The 17,294-nt window shown below is 31.9% G+C and overlaps 2 protein-coding genes across 2 annotated transcripts; one reads left to right on the top strand and one right to left on the bottom strand.

The window, feature by feature from the left end:
* Nucleotides 1-6,342: 6,342 nt before the first annotated feature.
* LOC108908058 lies at nt 6,343-7,443 on the bottom strand. The gene has a single exon (XM_018711966.1). It carries the CDS (start codon nt 7,441-7,443, stop codon nt 6,343-6,345), a length of 1,101 nt encoding a protein of 366 aa, XP_018567482.1.
* A 6,756-nt stretch (nt 7,444-14,199) lies between these two features.
* On the top strand, nt 14,200-15,342 carry LOC108908057 (major royal jelly protein 1-like). The gene has a single exon (XM_018711965.1). It carries the CDS (start codon nt 14,200-14,202, stop codon nt 15,340-15,342), a length of 1,143 nt encoding a protein of 380 aa, XP_018567481.1.
* The last annotated feature ends 1,952 nt before the right edge of the window (nt 15,343-17,294 follow it).

Below are 17,294 nucleotides of genomic sequence, written 5' to 3'. Positions count from 1 at the left end.
ATATAAACTATATTGTATTGCTGAAAGGGTAATAAAACAAAACTGTGGAAACATACTTCACTGATAAGTCTCCAAAACTGTGTAAAAAATGACATATTTATGGTCATTATTACTGTTTAGTCTGTAACCTGTCATCTAAAAAATAGTGGTCCACCCTGTACATCGAACTATAATTTTTATTAGATTTACTTTCCCCAGATGTATTTTGAAAATTTTAAATTAACGAAGCCTTCTACGACATATGTTTATGGGAGCTATTCTTTTTAAAAACATGTGTTCTATCTCCTGTTAAAGTTTGTATACAAAAAACTGACTCACGCTGTATAAAATCTAATATCCATATAGGTATCCATATTACATTGAAAAATATAAATTTTTAAAACCAGACTATATTAGACTGTTGAAAGAGTAATAAAAAAAGATAATCATTGTCGTTATAATATACAAGGTGTTCCATTTGAAATAACAAACACTTCCTCGAAAATATGAAAATAAACAAAAATGGAGTACATGCACTGTGTTTTGCAAAATAAAAAAGTAGGAAAAAGTTTAAACATTCTTTTGAATCTTTTATAATAGATAGATATTTAAGGGCCAGTAGAAATCAGTCAAATTCGATAAATTCTCTGTACATAGGAAATCAATCAAGTTAGCCACGTTGATACCACAAAAATAAGAAACATAAACGTATATATCTATTTTTTTCATCTCTGTTTAACCGGGACCCTGTTTTGTTTCAATTTCTGTGACACATATTTACTACCTAAATTAAACTTGTTTAAACATTTAACATTTTGTTTATTTCCTAAACTTATCTTGTATTTGTGGCAGTTCAAAATTGTTAAACAAGTAAATTTCGTACAGTTTTAACAACATTTAAACCAATTATTTTTAGATATTGAGAACGGGATATTCTTATTACATGATGTTAAGTCAGCTGTCTACATATGAATAAAGTTAATCGGCATTATTTTTTTACATATTTAAGTTAATAATTTAGTTAATTGTTGCATGCAAATTGTAATACTGTTTTATGCAAACAGCTTTAGAATACACATTGGAAATAACGTGTCACGTATCGTCATAGTATATAATTCAAACATTTTTTCAATTTTATCATTATTAAATATGAAAAAGTATTTTAAAATCGTTGAACCGATGATTTGAGAAAAATTTAATACATGAAAATATATGGTTATAAAATCACTAATAGCTAAATCATTAAATTTACTTGCCTGTATTGTAATCTTGAATTAACTATAATTTCTTCAGTTGAATAAATGTTTACCTCACTGAAGAAAATTTACTTAAATCAAGACTATTTTGCACTCATACATCATACACGCACAAAAATAAATGTATTTCTGTTTTAATATAATAATTCTTTTTGAACATGTCAGTTTTTTATAGTTTAACCGTACAATTAAAGTATATTTAGAAGAAATGTAGATATTTTAATTCCCTCCTTCTCTCTCTTTCGCTCTTACTTTGTTTACCGCAGTCAACAGGAAATAGATTTAACAAGATTAAAATGTTATCGTACAGCTTTAATTTTATTTATTGTACTCATTGTAGGTGGGCCATCAGTCCTGCCCAAAATTATGTATTTTTTTATCTTTAATTAAGTATCTGCGGTTTATAAAATACCGCTACCTGTTAGCACGAAGCCACCGCAGCACCGATTCTGATTTGATACATTTTCAGTCATTATAGACAATTAAATAATGTGTATGCCTCTTTATAATATTTAATAGAATGTATATAGAAATGTATGTAATTTAATGTAACATTAATCCGACAAGAAAAATATACAGTAAATAAATTATTAGTAGTAGTGAGTGTTATTTGATTATTACTTAATAAAGTCGTTAACAATGATTAGGCTGTGTTTATTGAAGCGTAACCCACATAGTTTTTAGTATCTAAACTATGTTTTTCAGGTATTAATATTAACCGTCAAATAAATAAGTTAAAAATCTTTTAAATTCCAAAAAATTAATAAACACCTTAACTTAGACTTAACACACAATGAACTTTTATTGTTTATTGTCGGGAAATTAACATATTTTTGCAACTAAAAACTATTAAAGGTCCAAACGCATTACGTGAAAGTCTGAAGGGTAGATGGAGGAGAATGGATCATCCATATCACTTGGATTTTGGAATCGTATCTTTTGTATGAGTGGCGAAATGCAGATGTGAATTAACGTTAATCTGGAAAAAAGACATTGCGGGTTCTTTCTCCATTTGTTGCAGATAGCTTAGTCTTTCTTGACTACGAAATAAATATACTTATTCAACATTTTTAGTCCACTTTATAATTAGGAACTCAATGTAAAAAATGTTTATTAGGATATCACAACAAACCGAAACAATGTCTGTTGTCCAGGTTTTTGGATGTGGTTGTGTGGTTCTCTTATTCTATTCTATTCTCTCAAATCGATAATAGTCCGTTGTTCCACGTTTGAACAAACTTCTATTTGATTTATACTTGTCAAGTTCACCACTGTATACAGGGTTAGTAATGGTACATAGCTTAATGGTATATTGTTAACGTCAAAACATAGTGATTGAGCCAAACATGCCTTAATCAATTGTTGCTCCTTTTCGTTTTACAGGGTGTTAAAGTTGAAAAAATATTTACTTTTTTTATCTATATTTTAAATATGTATGGACCGATTATGTTGAAAATTTGTAGTTTTACGTTTTTTGAGGAGGCAAATACGAATATGCCAACAGTGTTGGGGTCACGTCTAGAGGGCACTACTTATACTGTCCTATCAATGTAAAAATATGTCTAACTTTTTATATTTTACAATTTTGATATTTTTAAGTACAAATTATTAAACTACGTTCAATTCTAAATAAAAAAAGGTATACTGATTACAAATCGATAAACTAAACCGTTTCCGAGATACAGACGTTTTAAGTTTTTGAGATTTAGCGGGAATTAAATTAGAAAATTAGCGGGTCATGAGATACCAGGCCTGAATTAAGAATTAAGACAAACATTACAGCAACTGAAAATTTTATTATGCATATCTTAACAAATTATTAACTACCAGCGACTTCAATGCACTTTCTTAGCATTTTATTTTTTTGTCTGACGTTAAATAAAGTTCTATGTTGTTTGATAATATGAACTGATTCTTGAATATTTGTCCACAGTTGTTCATGGTCATTAATAATGTTTTTGTAAACTAAAGATTTAAGATATCCCCAAAAGTAAAAATCTAGTGGATTTAAAACAGGGCTACGTGCAGGCCAAGGTACTTCGCTACCGCGTCCAATCCAACGGTGCGGGAAATTTCTATTAAGATATTCTCTTCTCTAAAAAATAACGACAAGGAAAAAACTATTTCCTATTCAAATTAAGTAGAATTGGCAGACACAATATGATATTGTAGTGACAGTTGTTAATTTATTATGTCAATGCCTACTACTTTGGAAAAAATAATTTTCTGATTTAATTCCCGTCGAATCTCAAAAAATTAAAACGTCTGTATCTCGAAAACAGTTGAGTTTATCGATTTGTAAAAAATATACCTTTTTTATTTAGAATTGAACGTAGTTCAATAATATCTGGTTAAAAAATACAAAATTGCGAAAAATAAGAAGTTAGACATATTTTTACATTGACAGGACAGTACAACTATCGCCCCCTAGATGTGACTCCAACACTATTTGAATATTCGTATTTGCAACCTCAAAAATGTAAAACTAAAAATTTTCAAATCAATTGGTCGATACATAAATGAAATATAGCAAAAAATCGAAAATATTTTTTCAACTTTAACACCTTGTAGAACGAAAAGGAGCAACAATTGATTAGGGCATATTTGCCTCAATTGCTATATTTTGACGTTAACAATCTGCCATTGAGCTGTGTACCATTATTAATTACTCACCCTGTATACTATACAGTTGAACCAAGTCAGAATTTGTTTCAATTTATCACATAGCTTGACATTTATTAGTTTCTTTGACCCAGAATTCAAATTGTAGTTTCTACGAGGTTTGATCAAAAAGTAACTGGAATTGTAAATTTTCTTGGAAGATATTGATTTAATCTTCATTTTTGATCCCATTACCTTCAAATTCCTTTATAGGTATTTTTTTATACATTTTTAATTAAACATTAAAAACTTTTTAATATACTCTTTATACCAAGAAACTTATGAATTAAGAAAAGATACAATAGATATAACTCTAGGAATTCTCACTAATGACGGACTAAATATTGTTCATACTAAGCCATTTTTATTGAATTAACTATAACGCCTTATAGATTATCATATAGCTGCTGTAGATACTTCAGGTTTTTGTAAGTTCTAAAATTGTCTTATCATTAATAATATACGTACCTAGTATATTTTGTAACAAGCAATGAAAATGCCGAATAAAATATTTTGTTCTGAGTAGGAAATGTCTTTTCATACTCATACGAAAATTAAAACATCAAATATAGTTTATTAATTACGAATAAGTAATTTATTGCAAATATAATTTTGTAACTAACGAAAGTTGGTAAAAACTGATGTTTTTCTTTAAATTGTTATCAATTTTCAAAAAATTAATCAAGCTTCATGAAACTTTCGGAAAGTACTCCTCGATTCATGTGTAATAAGCTCCCGAAAATCACTATTGGACAGATGAGTCGTTTACAATAATACTTCATACTTACTGGGAATTTTGAAATGTAAAATTTTTGTAGGTCTTGTATTTTTACGAAAGGCCAGTATAGGTACTTATACTATACCTAAGACTTCAAGATGTAAGTGAATTGTGCAACATTTGATTTTATTAATTTTTGCTTATTTGGAAAGTTTTCAGCATGTAAATTTGACATTTTTTAAATTCTATTGGGTAGATTTTGAAAAACACGTACTTAAAAAAAATCATTTTTAATCAGCCCATACAGACGCCGGAGATATTTGCCTTTTTGTTAATAACTCGTTTGGTTTTAGACTTTTTGACCCGATCCGAAATTGTCACAACAGACTATAAATTATTGTAATTGGTAGGTACATCCATTAGACCATTATTTGTAGAGTACTGTATCAGTAGAAGAAATATATTTATTTAATGTCCACTGCTAATAGTTTTTGTTCTCCGATAACTTTTCTGGTTTTACGTTTCTCTAACAATCATTAAAGCTCTCCGAACAAAAATATCATGACGGGGCCCTGGGGCTTTGCCCCGAATTGCTACATAATAGTTACGCCACGGAGTGAACATTTTATAATTTGATATGTCATAGAGGGTAAATCATGAACTCTATGCCCGGATATCTACCACGGAACAATTTAATTGATACAAAAGTGAGCAGAAAAGGATATGGCGCCTAAATGAACACTCACCATATTTCTATTGTTTTTTTATTGCTGCTTTTTTTTCAGTATTACCAACCACATGATCTTATTATGTGTAGTCAAAGCCAAGGACGAATAATTTCCGTTAAACAGCTACTGTTAGACACTCTTTCACGAAATAATAAAAACTGAATTATGCATTTTAAAATTATTATATAAGAGCAAAAGATTTTGAACCAGTTCACGAACGCTTAATTATAGATATGCACAGGGTGACCGAATAAGTAACTTGCATGAAAATTTAATTTCTTTTAAAATACATAAACTTGTAGTATAAACCGACAACAACTAACAGTGATAAAATATTAATTTCTTTAATGCTACAAATGAGTTATAAATGTTTAAAATTACGTAAAAAACTTAATTTTGTTTCGAGAACGCATCGTGGCGTCATTTAGTGCGACGAAAAACACAACCTACTTTTTGGCCGTCTGTCGTTTGTTGTTCAATTCCCATATCGTCGAGACTCTAAACTAAAAACGTGCTTGCGGAGAATCGTGAAGGAAAGTGGATTCGGCTGCCTCTAGACTCTTGTTATTTACCATGTTCATGCTGTGGGGCCATTCTTTCTCCCTGTTATTCATGATGTCACGAATTAGCGCCGCACTTTAAAGCATTTATTTCGCGTGTCAAATTTTTAAAATAAGAACAGATTAGTAAAAACGAATTTTTACAATATTTCTGTGGATAACATTTCATCGTCATCGGAATTTAACAAAATAATATCCAATATATCTCAATATGCAAACCAAATAACATTCCTTCACCCTTCACACAAAATATTAATTTTACCAAAATAGTTACGTATCACGATCGTCATCTTCTATTTAAACCTAAATTAAAAGCACCATATTAAAAACACACATTCAGAAATTGGTTAATATGTCTAAGGAGATTTATTATACATTTTTACATATAAAACAGAGAATAGAACAATATAAATATGTATGTACCTAACAATTAATGAGTGTTACTGGTTTACGCAACTTATCATCAGAGATACCCTTTGCGAGGCACCGCAACCAACAGTGTTTTGAATAAAATCAGGGAAATTACTTTCTAACACTCGAACTCTTTGTCTACTAACATCAGGAATAACGTGAGTGGGGAGGTAACAATCTGGAGATTTATAGACGAGTTCGTAGTCCTTGAAGGATCTTCCCACTTCCCACCTGTACACCTCTGGTTTTCCTTCAAATCTAAAGAACAGCCCCGATCCAAGGTCGGTTCCTAGAATAACCACTTTCCCTTTTTTAGCTCCAAGATCTTGAATTTTCCCATCCGCACAACCCGACCTTAAGTAGTTTGTACGTATTCTGTATATTCTGCTTCCAGACAAGTAGGTGATCACCAAGTAGTTTTCATATCCTGGTTTATGGGTCAAAGCGATGTATAAGACATCTCTTTTGGAACAGACCAGGGCTCTTGGCAAAACTACTCTATATCCAATGTTTCCTGCCACATCAAATACCAAAATCGACCTAGTGGCTGCGTCACTCACATAAACGAAGGGCCTACCATCAGGAGCATACTCTACTACGAGGTACTGCAATCTAGACGCTTGGCAAACTAGCCCTGAGAGGTCTACAGTTTTGACTTTCTTTCCAGTCAAGACGTTGATGGCTATAACCTTAGGCGGAGCTCTACGAATGGGTTGAGTCAAAGTGTTGACAACTCCAGTGTCCAGAACCCATAGGATACTGTTTTCGTCCAAATATAAGTCTACTACGTTTTGGAGGGTGGTCGAATCTCCCTCCTCCTGAGATGCCCAACTAGGAAAGGGCAGTAGCACTGCTTCACATCCTTTTTGTTTGAAACTAACTTTAGCTAAAGTTACTGGCACGCCGGGTTTGTATCTGGGAAGAGCCAGGAAGACATCGTCTTTGAAGATTTGGCCTCTTGTGGCAATAATGTTCTTGGGTATGTAACGTCCTGATGATTTGTAGATGGATTTAGTAGCACTGTTGGGCCACTCAAACTGACCTCCAGTCCATTCGATGAGATCGCAGGAGTTTTGTGCGTCTACGCACAAGCTCGCTAGGATCGCCACCAGAATCCCCTTGAAAATCATTATTCTGAAAGTAAAAACAAGTTGTAAGAAGAAAGAATTAGTTTAATTTGTTATGTTAAACTTACCTTGCGTGTAATTCAGAATGCAGTAATCGGTGGCAATGATGTGTTCTTGTCTTTATATATTAATAAAATTGTTTAAATTTCTGAGGTCGCTGGGAAAATGAAACGTGCTATAATGAAACTTAACACTTTATAGTACAAATTGTTTATACTTTTTCCTTTACCTTTTTAAATGGAACGATCTGATTCCAAACGCTGAAAGGTTGCGCACTTTAGTGACGTTAACTCATTAAAAAATATACACGGAGGTGTAACTAAAACCTAACATATTTCTACAAATATTAATGGCGTAATCGACGAAACAAATTGTCAAGGAAAGTTCGTATAAACGTGGGTCCAAAAAGCTTAATTTTCTAGATACAGTGTTCAGTTACGTAAATGATATTTATGCCATTCATAGACAACGTGATTATTCGGATAGCTATAAGGTATTTTTGTTTAAAATATAATTTTATGTAACATTTTTAATATACTAATTACATAAACATGGAACTTAATTTATGGAGATTTAATAAAAAATAAAGGTTGTTCATTTGAAGCCTAAATAAATATGTATTATATATTATACAGGGTGAGTCGGGAGTATCGCACCAAACTGCAGGAATGGATTTTACATTCCAAAATAATTTAAAAAACTCAAATGTTATTATGTGATTTTCATTTGTTTTCAAGTTCTAGCGTAGGTATAGTTATTACGATCCGAATCGGAACCACATAAAAACACTCACAAATTCTATGGAATCCATAGGCGTCCAGAAAATGTTTGCCCTGGCACGTCTAGATATACTATATTCCTATTTAGTTGGCGATATTCTCTAATTTTTTGTAAATATTCTTCCCGAAGTGTAACTATACGTCGTGATTCCATAATTACCATACGATTGTCAAGTTTTTTATGTTTAAAATCGCATTGTAATAAAACATGTAAAATATTTAAAAAATTATAATTATAATCAGGATAATCGCTTAATTTATCTCGTATCATGTTTAGAGTAGGAATAGAATAGAGGAGTAGTATTCTCTTTATACATATTATAAATTCTGCGCCGTATTACATCTCTGGTAAAATCGTCAATATTCTTTAATTCTGTATTTTTACGTTTCCTCTTTGATATCTTAGTTAATTCACTAATTCTTTTCCTCATTTCTTTATCACATGGTTCACTATTTCCTATTTTCTAACATTCTAAAGGAACATAATACAAGACATCTTTCATCTCGTGAGTCAAAAACTTTTATTAGCTAACTTTTCTATTTAAACAAGTAAGTGAGGAAAACAGTTTTTTCACTTTGCAGGGAAAACCATCAATTTTAGCGAAAAGTGACTCACAGACAGCTTGTAGGGAGTAAAATTATCTACAAAATGAGACTTGTTAAATTAAAATCGGTTAATAAACAAAAAGTTATTGCAAAAAAACAAGAAAAGTGCCAATTTTTTAATTTATTTATAACTATCGCATTTATTGTTAAAATTTTATAAAACCTATGACAAGTTGAGGATTTTGTCATACTTTACAAGTGTGCCAAAAGTGGGCGCTGTAGGTGCAATAGTTTTCGCACAATTCAATTTGTTTACGAGTATAACGGAGGCTCCAAAAGTTATGAACTTTAAGGCTTTGTACAGGCGTTAATTTTCAACCAAACATGATTCTGAAAGCATCATTGTAATCTTAAACACGTAATTAAGCGACCTATTAAAAAATATCACAGTTTTTTTGACATTAACCTTCTCAAATTGTGCATTAAAAAACCGTTCGTTTTTCGCTTATAAACAATTTGAATAAAATTGTTGCTATTTAAGCTACCTCACCGAAAATAGATACAGTGGATAGCTGGCAAAAAATACAAATTTAAAAAAAAAGCATCCTCTACGACCAACAGGGCCAAGATAAGAATTAAAAAAAAAAAAAATCGTAGCGCAATTGTTTATAAATATTAAGACTTGAATTTTTTGCAAAATAAAGTTTACGACGTAAACTACGATTTCCCGTGAATTACATGCAAATGTGGAAAATTAACGACTCACGAGCTCTTTAAAGAAGGTACTCGCTAAGTAAACTGTCCGGCGGCCGGCGGCGTGGTGGTGGGGGAAGCTCGTCCAAGTGAGCCGCGCGCGCAAGAAAAGTTAATTCCATTTAAGTTCAAATTGATGAGCGCTGTAAATTTTGCAATATCTCGGCTTCTACTCATCGTAGAAACTTATTTTTTTTTTAACTGGGGTAGCTCGACGAAAAAATAACAATGGGCATATTTACGAATTCGTAGAATAGCCCTGAACCACAGAAAAAATGCATCTTTCTGGGCACGAGATGAGAGATGTCTTGTATTATGTTCCTTTAGACAATTCTACAATAATCTCGCGGATAGAACTTTTTTCGAGTAAAAATCTTATTTGCTTGGCCTATTTATTATTATGGACAAGATAAATTATTTGGACAAATGTGGAACCTAAGTTTTTCTTGAATGACCGGTTCAGAACTAACAAATATTTGCTTAGGAACACACAATTTCTATAAAAACATTCCTATTACCTAGTATAAATAATAATTAATATTTAGCTAATATTACTTGTCGCAAGGATTGGGCCAAAAGTCGGACTAATGCAGGAAAGGCAAGGAAAAAGGAAAATATTTATTATTTATTGTAGTAGGATTCAAATAATAGATTTTTTTCTAAATCAAGTAAAAAAGTAGGAATCGTTTGGTGAGGTCTGACGCATTTATAAAAATATTACTAAGAATTCTGAGCGTAACCGTTTGAACAATGTGAAGGTTTCTGTTTTTCTAATAATTACTTAATTGTCGATAACGCTACCATATTATTATCTCTTCCGTAAGTAAAATACAACAATGGGTCGTATTAAGGAAACGTAAAATTAGGTTATTATTATTATTAAATACTATAATAGGGAGTTTATGAAATTATTTTAATGTTGCAAGAAGCATTTCTAACATTTATATAAAATAGGACAGTTGTGGATTTCGAAATAGTTATTATTAAAATTATTTCTTAAGTTTCAGTCGTCATGGAATAATCTCAGATAACAGTGTGAAAGTATCATAACTAAAATTAATTAAAACCTATTTTTTGATAATTTCAAAATATTGTTATCGTACCTACCACAAAATAAAGTATAAAATGTGAGCAATAAGAATTGTTTTATTATAGGTATTTTAGCATATAGGTATTATACTTTATATTGTGTGCTGACCCTCAATTTATTCGTATATAAAACAAAAATACATGTTATTGTTAATTGTTTATATTTTCAAATTTACTTACATATAAAAATTACATGAAGTCGAGTCTAGTCGTTAATTTATAAATCACACAAATTGCAAATCTAAAATGTATTAAACAAATGTATTATTGTAAATAAATAAAGTCAATTTGATCTTATAGAAATGTGATCCATTCTATTGCAGTGTTTTTTATTCAATTACAGTGGTATAAAGTTTGGCGGATTTATTCCTATTAGTAATGGAAATAGGAGGTTTGTTCAGAAAATATAACCGAAGTTTATTTTTTTTTATTCATTTTATACATTATACACACTTTTCCCAGCTGTGTTTCCATTTCACGACTCAATCCTGGATAGCTTCATTTGAAATGGCCTTTAAAGCTTGTGATGAATTTGCTTTGATGTCATCTATAGTCTGAAAATGGCGTCATTTCAGTACTCATTTTAATTTCGGAAGGAGCCAAGTCTGGCCAGTAAGGAGGGCATAGAAAGACAGTAATCTGATTTTTGGCACAAAACTGACTAATTGACAAAGCTGAGTGTGCAAGAATCATAAGTTGTCTCGCCACAACTCTGTTCTCTTTTTGCTGATTTTTTCACGTAACAATTATAAAATGCCCGGTTCACTGTTTCATCTTGAGGAAAGAATTCAAAATGTACAATATGATTTAAGTCGAAAAAACACTAAGCATCACATTGTCATTGGATCGAGACTTACGTGCTTTCTTGGGCGTGGAGATCTTTTGCCAATCCATTATGATGACTGAACTTTGATCTCAATATCGCTGTCGTAAACTTTGAATGAATATTTCATCGTCATTGGATTACTTGCCGACAAACATCCACACAATTTTCTTTTTGTTGTTCAGTCATCAAACGAGGAACAAATTTTGCTGCAACTCGCTGCATATTCCATTTTTCAGTCAAAATTTCATGGCATGACCAAATTGCGATGCTACCCTCTTCTGCAATTTCTCTGACAATCAATCAGCGATTTGCACGCACCAAATCTTTGGCTTTCTGAACATGGGAGTCATCAGTTGAAGTCGAAGGCCTTCCTAGATCTAGGGTCATCTCCAATTGACTGACGATCACTTTTAAATCGTGAAAATCATTCGTAACATTGCGTACGACCCAGAGCATCATCCCCCTAAGCTTGTTTCAAAAACTGAGACATTTCCGTGAAAGTTTTACCCAGTTTCACTAAAAATTTTACTTTGCATCGTTGTTCCAAAAAATCGGACACTTCAAAAACCGTCACAAACACTTAAACGCGTTGCACTCAAATAACAATACCACGAAAACTGAATGAGATATCAACAATCCAAGAACACAGAAGAGTTATGCACAGCGCAATGCTTCACTCCATTATCGTGTAATTCAACAAGTTCGGTTACTTTCTGAACAGGCCTCGTATAGCTAGAAAACTATTTTATGACATTACATTCGATTACCTAACAATTACTAATAAACTCTTTCTAATACTTTGTCCTTATAACATATTCTCGTAAAATTTTATGTCACTGTAATCGTAAAGAAATGTTCTATTCAAATACATACATATGTAAAATATATAAGGTTTTCTATTTTAATAAATCTGCCTTGGTAAAAGTATGTCCTACATATTAAAAAAGCAAGTTTCCTGCAACTTTCATCTTTTGTTTTCTTGAAAATAAGTGTCGGTTACTAAATATTAATCTAACAATAACGAAACAAATGTTTATCATTAAAACATGCACTAATTAGCAGCACCTTGATTGTATGTATTGGCATTTTGATAACAGAAACAGTGACGATTTCTGCAAAGTGGTTATAGTTTGTTCCTTATTATCATTATCTCCTTACGATTCCGTCGGTACTTTTTATTACATATTATACAGGGTGATTCATAAACGGTGACAAAAATGACCTCGCATTCTTTGATGAATTTTAAGGGGAGTGTTTCCTATAAAGTTTTTATCTAGGACGCTTCGTTAAAAATATTAAAAAGATACAGGGTGTTAAATTTTAAAAAATACTTTAAATTTTTTTAAATTATTAAAAAACTAGTGAGTGAACTAATTTGAAATTCGGCACATGTGTTTATGTAATATTGTCCAAAATCTGAGGTCTTCTCCTAAAATTTAGATGTTTCAGTGGCGGAGATACAGGGAATCGGTAGCATATTTTTCTAAATAAAATAGTACGCTACTGCTTTACGGTAACAATCATGATATTTTTGAATTCGTCTTGTAATTTTCTACAATTACTATACTTTTGTGTTTTTCTAAAAAAGCCTGATTTTCGAGTAAAACTTAAAAAACGAATTGAAAACACCGGACTTCAACCCACTGGACTTCTTTTTTGGGGTGCAGTTAAACGGCTGCTAGACAGTGAACAGTTAGAAGAAAGAATAAATAATGCTTTTTATCAGATCCAAGCATCAATAAATTTAAAACAAATTACATTTTCCTTATTAAAAAGCCTGTGTTCGTGGAAACGGAGGTTTTTTTTTGAGCATTTACTCAAATAAAAGCATTAAAATGATGGCTACTGTATTAATTTGTTTATTCGGTTAAATGACCGAATGATTAGTGTTTGTCATGTCAGTAAAAGTGTTTTCAGTTCGTTTTTTAAGTTTTACTCGAACATCAGGCTTTTTTTCGGAAAATATAAAAGAGTAGTAATTTGTGGAAAATTGAAAGACGAATCCGAAAATATCATAATTGTTACCGTAAAGCAGTGGCGTACTATTTTATTTAGAAGAATATGCCACCGATACCCTGTATCTCCGTCACTGGAGCACCTAAATTTTAGAAAAAGGTCCCAGATTTTGGACAATGTTTACATAAATACATGTGCCCAATTTCAAATTATTTCACTTATTAGTTCTTAAATTATTTAAAAAAAATGAAAATATTTTTTTAAGTTTAACACCCTCTATCTTTTTAACGAAGCGTTCTAGATAAAAACTTTATGGGAAAAACTCCCCTTAAAATTCACCAAAGAATATGAGGTTTTATTTTTGGTCACAGTTTGTGAATCACCTTGTATAATTATTGTTGCACGATTTGGAACAGTTATGTTAATAGGTATATTTTTTTCAAATCGCTGACAGAAAATGTTCTACTACTGCGAATTCAATTACATTCAATAGAACATTGATGTATGATCAAAACACAGTGCATTGGCACATATTCAAGGTAGATACGTTAACCTGTTCACATTGAACTAAATCAACATTTTTAATTTTCAAGGTTAGGATGTCTGTAAAATCTAAATAAAATGATATTGTTAACTTCGACATGCTTTCATTCAAAAACAATATTAGATCGCGATATATAAAATTCAAACAGGTCAAATTCTAGTACTTATTCCTCCTCGCAGTTGGCCAAGGCTTGAGAGGTAATTAAATCTTAAAATAAATATTTTACCAAATAACTAAATTCGTCATAATTGTTTGTAGGTGCTATAATGGGGATATATTCAACAATTTGTTTAGCTACTGTTTTGCGTGCTGTAGTGTATGGGCAGAGTTGTACCAGAAACATAGTGCCAGACCTAAGCTTCAAATTAACGGGCAGTGATGTCGCTTTTCCGTGTGACAGTACCAAAAACATTTATAAAACAACAGGTCGTTACGTCCCCAAAAACATAATAGCCACGAGAATGCAGATTTACAAAGACCAAGCTATCATCGCTTTACCCAGGTATAAACACGGAGTACCTTTTACCTTGGCGACGTTTTCTTTGAAATCTAAAGGTTGCAAAGCCACCCTAAAACCATTCCCATGCTGGGACATCCAAGAAGAAGGTAACTGCGATGCTTTACAAAACGCCGCAGATATTTGCATTGACCCACTGGATAACATTTGGGTTCTGGATATCGGTTTAGTGAACACATTGGAGCAACCTGTACGTCGCTGTCCACCGAAGATTGTAGGAATCGACTTGAAGACCGGTTTGGTGGTCAAAGTAATCAACCTTGATTCTTTCGTGACACCAGAGAGTCGTCTTCAGTACTTAATAGCTGATTACTCTAAGGATGGTCGTCCATATGCTTACGTCGCCGATGGTGGAGCAGGAGCTATCATCGTGTTCGACATAACAGCTGGTACAGGGTACAGAGTGGTGCTACCAAAAGCTGCTGGAGGTGGTCTCACAGAATCTTGCTCCAAAGACGTGTTGTACATTCAGCTTATAAGGAAGCCATCAGGCAACAACCTCTACTTTACCTACCTGTCAAATCCGAGGTTATTCTCCATCAAAACTGAGTACCTGCAAAGTGGTAAAGCCTCTGGTGCTGTTATCGACGTCGGAGCTAAGCCTCTGTGCCAGAAAATCGTACTGTTGGGTACTGATAATGGAGCTGGTATCTTCTTCCGGTACAAAGGAGAGTCAGATATTTTTATATGGAACAGTGAGACTAGCTTCAAGCAAGACAACTTCATCCTGGTACAGAAAGGCGACGATTGCAGACTGGCTACTGAGGTTGTTGCTGGATATAGGAAGCTTATGTGGGCCATTGAGAGTAATTTCCACGATTACATTCTTAATACTAGTGGATGTCTTGGACCCTCGATGGCTGTCCACCCTCTTATCAAAACTTGCGATTAGATACTTTTGTTAGTTAGATAAGGTGCTATAACTGTGATTGCTCAATTTGTATGTTATTTCAATATTAGATACCGTATATTTATTACGTGTCATTTTTGCTTTAACTAATCCCATTTGAGGCAAACGTCTCTAAACTGATTTGCTTGGTTGTAACACTAAATATTCATATGTTGAATAGAGAATATAAAGAAATTAAATTTGTTATTTCTTCTCATGTAATTAAATTTGTATTTTTTTATATTTATGTGTAATATCAATACTTACAAGTAATAATAAAGTAGAAGCAGGACGTTTTTATAATTTGTTAAGTATCTTCCTACCTAAATATTTTTTATTACTTTAATAATGCTACTTAAAATCTACTAAGCAGTCATTAGAGAGCGCTGTTTGCAAACGTCAATTTTTTTTTTCATATCAAATCAATTCGTATATAAAAGTTGATCTAAATATCTTAACGAGAAATGCAATGATAAGGAAGGTGTATCATTTAAAAAAAATAAGTGAGTAGAAAATAATTTTAAAATGTAGAGAAATTGATTTGGGGCGGCTTATATTCGCGGTACTTCTTTGTACTAAATTGGTATTGTCAAAGTTGTGGAAGAATCCACCTCAAGTGGCAAACCCTGTAATTTTAAACAATATCTGCGTGCGTGCATAGGGCTACCTGGGAAGGTTTTAACTAAACGCCGGCAATTTTTACCTTTTGCGGTTAATATAAAAAATATTACAGAGTGCTGGTTACCTTAGAAAATTGGTGTAATTTTGCTTACGGTGAGGATATGAAAGTTAACATAACTCCTAAACGAAGCATATTTCGACCTACGTTTATATGAACTTTTTTTCACAAAATAACTTCGGCAACCACCTCCTAAAATATTTCGCACTTATTTACAAACACCTGTATATGGCTCTGATAATACTAGAAATCTTGAAAATATATTGTCCAAAGTCTTTGTTCTTGAGTATTTGCACTCGCGTTATTCTCTTCAGGGATGAACCTCATTTTACTTTACGTTTTACAGAAACCTATATAAAAATTCGTTAGGCACTTAAAGGCAGCTGATTTTTTTATTTTACAGATAATAATTTTGTCTTTTACGTCCAATAAGTTAAATGACAAAATTCTGCAGAATTATTAAACGTTCTTCTTCTAAACTTAATTATTTTTTATTTTATAATATAACGTAAAAATCATGTAAGTCTAGTAGTTTATTAGTATTTTCTATAAAAATATTTGGTATTTTAACCTACATCATAATCTACTTACTTTTATAGTTGATTCCATTTTGTTAGAAATAGATCGATGTACTCTACGAAATTTTCTAATTATTTAAAGACAAGTATTGCTTCTTCCCCTGCGCACAGTGGGGATTTCGAGGAAAAAAGTCATAAATTCAATATACTATTAATGCAATATGCAATGGTATTTTTAAATTTCGAAATAACTGTTACAATCAAATCAAAAAGAATTACTTTGATCTGACTACTAGTTTTTTTTTAAACCGTTTCAAACTCATTACTTGTATGTTTTATTGAACTGACTGAAATTTAACCTAAGAATTTCAAGACGAATATTATTTTATTGCTTGAGCTGACATTTTTATTTTTGTTTTTTATTTAAAATAGGATATTTCAATAAGCTAAAATTGAAAAAATAAACACTGCAGAGACTTTTATTTTCTGTTTAAAAATATTTTTATGAACATAGAATAAAAAAGCCCTATTTCTCCAAACACTTGGATCTCTAATTTTAGCTACATTTGCCTACAGTTGGAAACCACTACCAACACATTGTCTAATACCAGCTTCTACATTTTAAATCAATTTCAAGTGCTCCTAGGTGCTCCTTTTTAATTAGTTGCATTTATAACGGAACGCTACATAGGGAATTAGCTTCGTTCGAGTTCGTAAATTCGGAAGGGTGGGGAGCGCTGGGTGCTGCAACCTGACAC

Source organism: Anoplophora glabripennis, unplaced genomic scaffold, assembly GCF_000390285.2.
Source record: "Anoplophora glabripennis isolate ALB-LARVAE unplaced genomic scaffold, Agla_2.0 scaffold152, whole genome shotgun sequence".
NCBI classification, from domain to species: Eukaryota; Metazoa; Arthropoda; class Insecta; order Coleoptera; family Cerambycidae; genus Anoplophora; species Anoplophora glabripennis.
This window is presented reverse-complemented; position numbering and strand designations above follow the sequence as displayed.